The sequence below is a fragment of the Syngnathus typhle genome, linkage group LG19 (genome assembly GCF_033458585.1).
Source record: "Syngnathus typhle isolate RoL2023-S1 ecotype Sweden linkage group LG19, RoL_Styp_1.0, whole genome shotgun sequence".
Classification (NCBI taxonomy): Eukaryota; Metazoa; Chordata; class Actinopteri; order Syngnathiformes; family Syngnathidae; genus Syngnathus; species Syngnathus typhle.
The window spans coordinates 6,072,301-6,084,291 of NC_083756.1; the positions used below are offsets into that span (position 1 = coordinate 6,072,301).

Genomic DNA, 11,991 nt, shown 5'->3' on the forward strand with positions numbered 1-11,991 from the left:
AGCAACAGTATTGTGCCTTTGTTGCCATGTCGATAAAAAAAAAAAAAAAAAAAAAAAAATATATATATATACATATATATATATATATATATATATATATATATATATATATATATATATATATATATATATATATATATATATATATATATATATATAAATTATTATTTTTTTAAATATCTACACATTTAAATATTACTATTATTTAAATAATGATATATATCTATATCTATATATCTATATATATATAAATTAAATATATTTAAAAAACTATACATTTAAATATTACTATTATTATTTAAATAAGGCTTTCAAGATTGATAAATAAATGATAAACACTGTTCATTTTTGGACACATTTCCCTTCACTCACAAATTCATTACAACAAATATTCTACCTAGGTGGTCTGTTTTGATTCCTAAATGATTTAAAAAAAAAAAAATCACTGACAGCTGTCCTGAATGAACAGCGAACCCTTACCCTCCCAAAAAAGCAGTTCTCACAAGTCACTAAAGCAGACCTCACACAAACCCACAGTTTCCCACAGTAAAACTACTCCGAAGCACATGACCCAAACAGGACATCCTCCCAGTTTTTCACCCGCATTAGGTCCCACTCTCACCCTCATCTTGCTCTCCTCCTAACCTCATTTTTGCCCACGATGACTCAACCATTAAAATAGCAACTGTAGCTTCAAATGATATCATAAATTAAGCCCCCCAAAAAAAGTCAATTCAGTTGACCTTTCTTTGGGGCACCAATATACCAAAATGATCCCTAAAACGCGCATCACATTGACAAGCTTTACATTCATGTCCATGTTTGGCTATGTTGACATAAATTGATTTCCCTAAAATCATGTTTCATGCTTTCACTATTCTCATATTTGTTTTTCCCTCCTCCTCCTCCTCCTCCTCCTCCTCCTCGCTTCTCCTTTCCCCCAGTGACCCGAGTGGCCCTCTCTGTCGGACTCCCCCGGTCATCACACAGCTGGACTCAGTCTCTCTCTTTTTCTTACACACACACGCTAATGCACAAATTATGCAATTTGGTTACTTCATATGTGTTTTACCACTCGGGCTGTTCTTTATCGTTCCCTTGTTTTTCCTCTTAAAAGTTTTCACCATTTGTTGTGTATATAAGTTGCTCTCCTACATTAAGATGACACAGTATATCATGATATTATGAACATAAAGTGAGTAAAAATAATTGATTCATCTGTCAGTGACTACTTTTATTCTAATGATGAGCTTTTTCCTGATCCACAAATTTAATCTGCAAAGTATTTTCTTCTCCTCAGAAGTCGGTTTCACTTTTCCGGTTGACATTACACACCTTGTTGTATTGTGTGTGTTGCTTCCTGTGGCCCGAAAGTACAAAAGTGGAATCAAAGGAGAATTTTTCTAAAATCAGAGTTCCCTCCAGTTGTCTATTCCTGTTTACACGTTACCATGCTAACCACTCACATCGAGTTTATCAACCTGTGGCGCGGAATTACTGGCTAGCCACACGCGCATCTTAAGCAGTCACACCGCCGTTGACCTCACACAATGCACCACTTGAACTATTTTAATAAACAAGATTTCCTATGACATCATGCACTTATCCAGCGCCTGAGAGTCTATTATTTGAGAGGAAAGACATTCTCAGTGGAATGCAAAAGTGAGTTTGATTCATTTGCAGGCACCTAAATGCACCACACATATTGCAGCCTTCCGGCATGACTCTGGCATGATTCCAATATATGAGCCAGGGCAAGCATAAAAAATTCCATCAGGCCCCTGAAAGCCATTACTTCCATCATTTCATATATATATATATTTTGCTTTTGTGCAACTAGGGACTGTATAGAGCAACGTTTATTTTGACATCTCTCGCTCTCAAGGCAGGTGTCCTTAGTCACCATGGTTACGCAAACAATACACATCCATCTGTCACTTCACTTCTCATCGTCCAATAAAAGCCTCATTAAACATCTGTTACCAAGCAACCAGCAGATGTGAAGCCAAGTGACAGCTATGATGTGTAAGCTCATTAAACAAATCCCTCATTTGCGACCTGTTAGAAGTGTGTGATGGGCTACTTCACGGATCTTAACATGCATCGCGGACGTTGACGTGAGCTCAAGGTTGTTAAGAATAATGAGAAGTATGCCATGAGCTTTCTCATGCATGATCCTTTTAAAGAGCTGATGTTTTGCGTGCAGCAAATACAGTGCAGAGTGTCCTTTGTGCCGAGAGGACAAATATTGGCCTTTGTTGGTGTGACAGACGTCCTTGAAGAAGAAAAAGTTTTTTTTAGGCTGATATTGCTGTATAATATAAGAAAAACAAAAACATCCATCAGGTAGAGTCGCATCATTTGATTTGATGATGGAGCTGGAAAATCAAGTTAGTCAAGAGAAAGAAACTAAAGTCCTTCATTTGTCCCTCACTGGGGACATGCAACATAATGGAATAGAAGTAGAAATATTTGTTGGATTCCTATTATATGCATGATATTTTAGTGAAATAAAAATGACAGCTCAGATGATACTGCACGTTCACCGAAATCATCTCGGCCCGGGTGTGAACAATTGCTGACAGTTAAATGGATGTACAGTGTTCACAACAAGCAAGCTGAGCAAGAATGGGACAACGCTCTGAATTATTGAGAGGGGAGTGCAGCAACAAGACTGCAGATGGGAAAACAAGGTCAAACTGTACGGTTCACTGAGTTGAAGTTTAATTTTTTGGGGCTGGCGTAATCCTTTGCAGGGGAATTTCACAGGCCAGTTTCGGCCGGGGGATCTGAGAGAGGGAGGGCTGCGCCGATGCAGCGGTGGTCACAGCCCAACTCACTTAAGATGCAAATGAACTGTTTAAAAAGACTGTCGCTCATTTTTAAAAACGCATTCAGAGCGTTTATCATGGAACAATCGTCTCATTTTCACAACTTATGAAACACTCCAGAGACCGCAAACTCACCCTCAGTCATACGCATTCATTTTATGACGTAGCGAGCGGGAAGAATGGAAAAAATTCTCCTCGGGTCAATGAGGTGTTGCTGGATAAACAAAAAGTATTTTTTATCCGTATTTGATGGCATGTCTTGTCATCTCAAGACGTGACGCAGATCTTCCCTCTCCGGGGGGAGTCACCCATGCCGTTGACCTCTTGTTGGCGGAATTGTGTTTATCATTGTTTATTTATCATGTGGAAGCCATCAATGAATGATGACCGTTGTAATATTCAGTCTAGCCGCCGATTCATTCCGTCTTTTAAATCCGCTACCAGAAATTTGACCTGCTTATATTTCCGTTTGTCTCTCCCTACTGTATTCCAGTTGTTGGGAAGGATGTTTGACTTTATCTAATGTTTGGGCTAAAGGTCCTGTGGAGATGTGTTGTGTATACACACAGATAATGCTGTTTGCTTTGAGCACTGGCCTGCATCCTGCCCGGAGGACTTCACCAGAGTAACACAATGGACCCCCGTGAATATTCCACAGGGGTCCCACGCTGTTTACTAGCCCCGCCCCCTGACCAATATGGAGCTTGGTCCATTTACTCTGTCACATGTTAATGAGACTAGAATGTTATTTAGGATGATGGAAAATCAGGCATTCCCATTTTCGCCCTTTGAACTTTATGCTTCGGTTAGTCACTTTTTCCAAAACGTCATCACTTGACTGTCCTTTCCACCCATGGGGTGAGTTCATCGTTAATGCGTTTGATCAAAATTGGGATGCAATCGTACTGGATTTAGGTCACGATTTTTAATCAATGGAAATTTTGTCAGCGGGAATCTACCTAATTTAACCTGCATGGGAGTTTTAGAAAAGAATTTTGGAACCTAGCAACAGTAAGCGTAAAGGAAATGAGGTCACGAGCACATCTGGCGCCTTCATGCCAACTGTCCCAAATATGGTGGACATCTGGGAAAAAAAAATCACTGGTGCAAAATTTGTTGGGGGATGCTTCTGACACTTTCTTTTTTTTTTTTGGGCAATTTTTTTGTGACCAACCTCCTGAAAATACAAAAGCATTTTTAGCAATGCAGATCTTTTCAGTCAAGTGGAACTAAACCGTCCGACACAAACAATTTGCACACATTTCATTTGGCTCTGCAAACGCCCGCATGATAATCCAACACGTTCCCTGCATTGTGTCGGTCACGCTTGAATAGTGCTAACACATTAGCATTATTAACCGTGCTGGCCGCAGTTTGACCCCATGAGAGACAAAAGTGAGGAAGTTCATGACCTTCTAATCGACACGCGCAATAGCATAAACTTATATAAGAGAGCGTAAACTTGATGTCAGGCAAAAAAATAAAATGCTTATATAAGAGGCGAGCCATTTTAAATGGTCAATGTGTTTGTGAGGATTACTCATTGATTGACGTGTTGGATGGATGCATCACGGAGGCGAAATATAATTGACGTGGTAATTATAATGATTTGATCACAAGTAGCAAACTGTTGTGCTCAATTTCCCCTCGCATTGCTTACATAATTGATCAACGTATCTTCAGACGTTGACCGGCTTCACTTCTTGGCTTTCGATTTTTTAAATATGCACTGTGATGTTGGCTTTATGTTTTATCTTGGCGACATTAATGAGGAAAACTTGACGGAAGTTACATAACAAGCTTGGGTTGGAGAAAAAAAATACATATAAGGGGCTGCATCAAGGAATTCCATCAGATCGCTGACCTCGAGCAGACCTAATGTACTGGTTCTGCGTGTTTGTGTGACTTGTGTGAATTACAGGCCTGCCACTTGTCACCGCACTCTTTAAATCCAAGCTCAGGCAGAAAGAAAGATGTTAAAAAGTCACGGTGCCATCAGTTGTTGGTATTCACTACGGGCAGCCCTCAAAGCCACTGCAATTACTCTTTGGTCTGGAATTTAAATTTTTATTTTATTTTATTTTATTTTATTTTATTTTATTTTATTTTATTTTATTTTATTTTATTTTATTTTATTTTATTTTATTTTATTTTATTTTATTTTATTTTATTTTATTTTATTTTATTTTATTTTATTTTATTTTATTTTATTTTATTTTATTTTATTTTATTTTATTTTATTCACATTGGGCCATTATAAATGATCCTGTAGTAACATAACAAGCCACATTTTAGGCGGCCATGTTGTAGCAGAGTCTATAAAAGCTAATTATTTACCTTGCCTTTTCCTCCGGCGGGTCAACCCACACTTGACCCGAGTTGCTCTCTGAAACGACACCGTTTTGTTGCACAATTAAAAGCACACCCAGACACAAAGGCAGGAACTTAACTAAGCATAATGTCTTACTCACCCGTTTACAAAACATTTTCTGGGAAATAGGACGCCGTTTGAAAGAAAGTCATTTAAGTTCAGGGCGTGAGAAAAGGTTTACGTACCGGGTTATAGATATGCCTGCCTCTGATTTGAGATTTTTTTAGTTTTCACCCTCAGGACACACGTTTTTATTAAAAACATCAATCACAACGGCGCAGAGATAAATGAAGAAATAGAAAGGGTTATAAATGCAAATTTGTACATGGATGCAGGTCAGCATATTGCCGTCTTAAATCATAAGACAGATACGCTTCTGTTATCTTCAATACAGTTGGCTTGCCTTCGAGGTTTTAGCCAGGCTTTTTGAAATAGCTTAACATAAAATCGCTCAAGGAATGAAAGCGAAGTGAGGCAGATCATGGAAACATTTTATAAACAAGCTCCTTGGATGTGACGAATGTGATTAGAGTGGAATTTGCTCGATTTGTTTTTTTTTACTACAGTTTATGTCTGTTTTTTTTCTTCTGTTGGGATTTGAACTTCTGTAATATAGGATCACTTTTTTTTCTTGCCCTTTTATGGTGGAATATTCACATTGTGGCAAGATGGAGTCGTTTATTTTATATTTCAGCTTTATTGGACAAACAAGTCATAAAACAGACGTCACTTTTGCGTAGGGGAGCATAATCCTTAAAGCGACACGTTTGGTCTTTCATACGTTCGTTTCGATTTGAGTCGGCGGATTTAGAAGCGCATCTTTTTTTATTGCTGCTCTGCAAACGCTCAAACCTCTTTCCAGCCAAAGAGTCACCAACAGAATCCTGTAGTTATTTTAAATCCCATCAGGCTTCTTTTGGGCCGTCACAGTTCCCATGTGAGGCCACAACCCAGTGACCCGCGGATAACAACGACCGACGTCCGTTCGTGTTGGCTCAGATGGGAAAGTACGGTAATGAGACAATTTATGCTCAGAGGTTATGCTCGCTTGCTCCTGCTGTTAAGGCATTGTGTTGAAGTGTGTACTAAATGTGTGTGTGTCAGGATGTGGAATAATGAGTCCAAATCTACCTGCAGAGATCAGATGACCTCTTGCACGGCAAGCCGACGTGTCTGACGGATTTTGGTTGAGTAGTGGACAGAATGGTACACATAGTTCATTTCATTAGGCACGATCATATATACATATAATATTTTTTTTTAGCTTTTTTCACCCACTCATGGAAAATATGGCGAGAACAGCGCCTGGCATTTCCGACACTTAATAAATCATTTTTGAAAATGGCATTCAATGGAACAGGCACTGAATATGGAACGTGAATCATTTTGTAGAAATGTCAAGTCAAGGAAATAATAATATGCGTCACCCTTTTCTGAAATTTTCTAAATAGCAGTCATTTTTTTTCTGATAGGTCCTCCATCAGACTTGGCATTTCTCAATGTTCTTCACGTTATGGTTGACTGACTGTATAATTTTTTCCACCTCCTTTTACAGCAAACAACCGAGCCTATCTTGGACCATTTAACAGAAATGACCTCAAAAAGTGTCCTTCGCTATGGTGCGGGTGGATTTTATGACAAAAAGCAGCCTCCAACCACTTTAATTAATTGTATCAGCCCGACTGGCAGATCTCCCACTGGGACGTATAGCTGCTGTTGAAGAAGCTTTCACAACAATAACAACCTTGGAGTGCCATTAGATGACACAAAAAAAAAAAGAGATGATCTGCTTTATTAAACCGATAATTGCTCATTCCCCGATTATGTAAAGCACATCAATACAGATACTCATATGTTTAGATCTTTTTTAGTTATTGATTTATTTAGAGGAATTAATTGCCAAGAGAATACATGAAAGCAAACTATTTTGCATTTTGCAAGATTTGAGATTCTCTTGTGGGGCGCTTGGGAATATGTTTGGAATATTTTGTGCCAATAGTATTACTGTTAACATCTAATTTTACATAGATGCCATATTGAGCTGTTTGTTAAAGAGACTTAATGAGCAAGAAATTTATGAAATTATGAATGCATTCATGAACAATCAAACATAAAAGGCAGATTGAAGCAGAGCATTGGATTAATAGACCGGATGTGAATCCGGCCATCTGGTTAACCTCATAATTCATCTCCACTAAATTCTTGCATAAAGAAAATGTACCCCCCACCCCCTCTCTTTTATCTCCATTCATCCACCATCGTAAATTTATTATCATTTGCGAGAAACTGCATTTGGGACTCCATACTATATGATTGCGGCATGCATGAAAACAATGTGTGGTCTTTATCCATTAAGCCACAATAATATACATATTTTCTTTGTCCTCCATTTTTTTTATGGTTGCATTATCGTGTGACAGTTTAGAGATTACAGTATTGTATGTATGATGGACATTCTAATGCCATTTGCAGAACTTGACGACATCAGCAGTTTGTGTGCAATGCACATATGCGTGTCAGCGTAAGTGCAAAACTGCTGAGCTCTGAAAAAAATATATTGTGGTGTATGTATTAGTGGACATATTGTGATGATTTTTTTCTTAATGTTATTCACACAGTAGCTGAATTCCAGATGAGGATAAAATTTCAGACAACCAAATCAGCTATTTCTGCTATTTCATTCCTCAAACCTCCTCCAGTTTTGAGCAAACGTGTTAATCCAAAAGAAGGAAGTCATGACTCAGGCTGCTAAAAATAATGGACGTATGTTGAAAGCAAGAGTGAATGATATCCAAAAATGGGAAGAGGAAATATGACAAAAAGTACACAGCAGCCACCAATGGCCATGCGAGAGGAAATCAGACCGTTCAAAATTCAAATTCAAGTAATAACCCTTAAAGACTTCTTCACTGTGTCTATAAATATCTGCGTATAATCTCCACCTATGGTTAAAATTCAATACGAAAGCTTCTCCTGATTGCTGACATTCTTTCACTGGACTCCTGATGTGAATATTAAAACATCATCAGGCTGTGATTAGGAGCTATTCTAGTTGCATGCTGCGATTTGATCCATATATTCGATTAATAGTACGAGAGGTGATTGCGTTTGATGTACTTACAAATAATATTTGTGAGCATGAAATCAGCTGATCATAAAAAGATGAGAAGTCTCCAAATGTCACATGGTGACCCTGCTGGTCACAGCCACTTTCTCATTTGCAGAAGAATACCTACAACCTTTTGATATTTCGGGGAATTAAATGCTCCTGATAAACTGTCTGATTCAATGTCGAAAAAAAAAAAAAATGCATGCTGGATTGTTTTCATTTTTATAATGTCATCATAAAAAAGCACATGGCTGCCTTCCTTTTCTTGGTCACTGGATGAAGTTACGCTTTTTTTTCTTTTTTAGACATTTTCTTCTTCGATGCTCTCATTTTACCTGAGCATATTTGACTATGTTAAATTCATTTTTTGTCCTTTTAAATGTGAAAAATGCAAAACTAGGTGATGACATAATGGATGCCGCTGGCTGTAATTCAAAGCTTCAGTCTGGACTCAGGCCACTCTAATCATCACATAACATGAGGGAAAAGAAGATTGACAGAAAAATGCTGGGTGTTACTCTCAAATATGTTATGATCTGCACACGTGTACACACAATATTGCAGAGCAACCTGCAGACGGCATCGTGCCGAGTTCCACACCTCCGGGACCACCATGATAAAGCAGCAGCGTATTAAGAGATTCAAAAGAGGTCAGTGACTCTTCTGACCTGATTTCCTCAGGCAGCTCATAGCTTTAGGTTTGTGAATACCCCGCCACCTCGACTTTGGCTTTTCATCATAAATTCACTTGGCACTCTTTGAGCCAATGAGCTGAGATTGCAGGGGGAAATTGTGTGTCCATGCGTGACTGGATCTTCAATGTCCATGAGTGGTTTTGTTGTGTGCGCGCCTCTCGTCATTATGAAACTTGGCAAGCTGACGTCAGCGTTAATGTGTGTACATACCGTGTGTAACAATGTACATGGAATTTGGAATGCTGTAAATGATTGCCTGTATTTTTGGCTTCACATGGGTGACCTAGTTTGGCTTTAGATGTCCAGCTGATGCATGGCTGCAAAAACAACAATAACAACAATGAAAACAAAAACAACGCAATTGAGTATCTTTTTGGTTTGTGCTCTAACATTCGTGCACTATGGGTCCTTATTTAGGGATGCGTGTGCCAAACCAGATCATGTTCAGGTAATTGATTTAAGCACAGGTGCTCAATTCGAACCTTGGTGGCAAAGGTCGTGAAAAATAGCCTACATGTGATTTCTTAATTCTTACTTTTCCGTTGTGTGCAGAATTATGAGATGAAATACCTGGATATATAGATTATTTATTCTTTTGGGAAATTAGACTTTCATATAAATGTGGAACAAGTAAATTGTAGCTTTATGCTGCCCCCTGCTGATGAATGCCATTGTTGATGCGCTTTAAAAAGCACAAAAACACAGTTTTGTGACGCCTCTTTTATTTAAGAGCTACTTATTTTAATGTGTACACGTATAAAGTTGGGCTGTGTCCTCTGCTACTTTGAAAAATACAAAATGAGGGGGCACCCGGATTTGAACCGGGGACCTCTTGATCTGCAGTCAAATGCTCTACCACTGAGCTATACCCCCGTGCCGATAACTGGAAGACAGTGTTATTTATTTAAAGAAAAGATATTCGTTGTCGAAATTATTTTTTACTGTAATAAACCACCAAATAATCCTCAGCGATTACAAAAATAATGATGGAAAAAAAATCTGGTAAATCTGGTGCTAATATTCGAGAAACGTTAGAAAAATAGCTTGACGCATCATCCGTGACGTATACCGGTTATGGCGTCATGAAAATGCGACGCATTTCCATGTATTCAATCTAAAGCGCAAGTCGCAGTTGAAATGGTACGTCAATTTTGTTTTTGTTGTCGTTAATGTAAAGTGAAAATACAAATACTAATACTATTTATGTTTTAACATTTATGATATGTGGGGTCTCCTGTAGCTATAATCGCCCCAATTGTGAATGTGATTAGTCATTGCAGCTAGTGCTCATTAGCTAGCGTTTAAAATACACAATGCTTCCCATAACATTTAAATATTTGTGTACGGCTTTTTCCATAACATACTGACAAATATATGGCATGAATATCAGAATTCTCGAGGTTTCCAGTCTCAATTGACCGCCAGCGTACCGGCGACTGGTTTGTGTCCACCGGGGGCATATGGCGTTCACGATACACTTCGCCATGGGTGAGTAAATATGCAGTAAATACTCAACCAGTGGTTTTATTAGATAATGTGAATTGATTGAAATCAGACGTATAATACGTATTCTGTATATGTTGTCATTTACTGATTAGTTTCAACAATGTGAAGAATGAGATCGTCCCTGCCCATGCATTGGAGCTGTCGGAAAGAAATGTAAGTCGATTTGAATAACTACGAATGCGGGATTGTGTTGATTTGATTTTCTAGTGGCCTATGATGTGTTTGTGTCAAACAGTTCCAGTTGAACCAGGACAAGATGAATTTCTCAACCCTTCGAAACATCCAAGGTCTTCATGGTCCGCTTAAGCTGCAGATGGAGTATAGGGCAGCGAGACAGGTAACGTTGAGATGTTCCATTGCACCTGTTGTGGCTTCCTTATTTCCAATGTTGCCTTTTGATTGATCTCTTGCTCCAGATCCAGCGTCTGCCGTTCTTACCGAGCTCCAACTTGGCGCTGGACACCCTCAGAGGCACTGATGAATCCATCGGCTTTGAGGACATCCTCAATGGTGACGTTCACTCACTCATTCACCGAGTCACATATTCATTGCTAACCAGCCATACTTTCCCCCCCCCCCCCCCCCCCCCCCCCCCCCAGACCCAACACAGAGTGAAATGATGGGCGAGCCGCACATGATGATGGAATGCAAGCTGGGGATGTTTTAGAAGATGACGGATTCTTGTTATTGTATGTTTCTTTAATCTGATGAAACTGTTGAGGTGACTAGCATAGCTTTTCTATTATTCCAAACAGGTTTGCGGTTTCAATAAATGTCACTAAAAATACCCATGCTATTATTGTTTTGATTCAACTCTGGGAATGGATGTGTTTCGCGGCATATAAATCAACACTTTTATTTTGAGTTTGTATAAATTAATTTCCGCAAGTCGAATGTATAACTGCTTCCCTTCAATAAATACAATACAATCTTTATATAGCGTGTACATAACAAAGTAAAAAATTGCAAAGTGCAGCCACTGAGGACGGATTACAAGCAACGTCAATGTAATTTAAATAGTAAGAACAAGGCTACAGTGACTTTTTATTTATTATTTTCCAAAAGGCTAGTCAAGGTCGGCGGTGAGGGAGGGGAGAGAAGAAACGTAGAGGTTCTGTAACTCACTGTAGCAATCAATTGAAATCTCACCGCCATCGGACCAGCCGGCTACATTGCTTGGTGCAGCATTTTATAAATGCCAAAACAAGAGTACAAGTTTAAGTACTGGTGACAATCCTTTTTTTTTTTTTAAATGTATTCTATAATATACAGTTTTAGTAGTTAAATTGTGGTACAGTTCAATTATAGTGTCCTATTGTAAACTATATAAACTATACTTGAAGAATGAGGAATGGATTATTGAGAATTCTGGGTAACTGCATCACAAAGAGGGATTAGAAGCTGCCGGATATCCGGAAAACAGTGACACCAAAACGGTCGTTTTTTTGTGGTGTGTGCATCACAAAATAAGTGCTCTTG

General features: G+C 38.6%; 1 protein-coding gene and 1 non-coding gene across 2 annotated transcripts; one reads left to right on the forward strand and one right to left on the reverse strand.

Moving 5' to 3' along the window:
* Nucleotides 1-9,807: 9,807 nt before the first annotated feature.
* Nucleotides 9,808-9,879, reverse strand: trnac-gca (transfer RNA cysteine (anticodon GCA)). The gene has a single exon. It is a non-coding gene; the product is annotated as a tRNA-Cys (tRNA).
* Nucleotides 9,880-10,055: 176 nt separating this feature from the next.
* Nucleotides 10,056-11,299, forward strand: pomp (proteasome maturation protein). Its single transcript, XM_061265783.1, has 6 exons — nt 10,056-10,146; nt 10,397-10,494; nt 10,605-10,665; nt 10,748-10,849; nt 10,929-11,022; nt 11,112-11,299. Exons 1-6 carry the CDS (start codon nt 10,144-10,146, stop codon nt 11,177-11,179), a joined length of 426 nt encoding a protein of 141 aa, XP_061121767.1. The 5' UTR covers nt 10,056-10,143; the 3' UTR covers nt 11,180-11,299.
* The last annotated feature ends 692 nt before the right edge of the window (nt 11,300-11,991 follow it).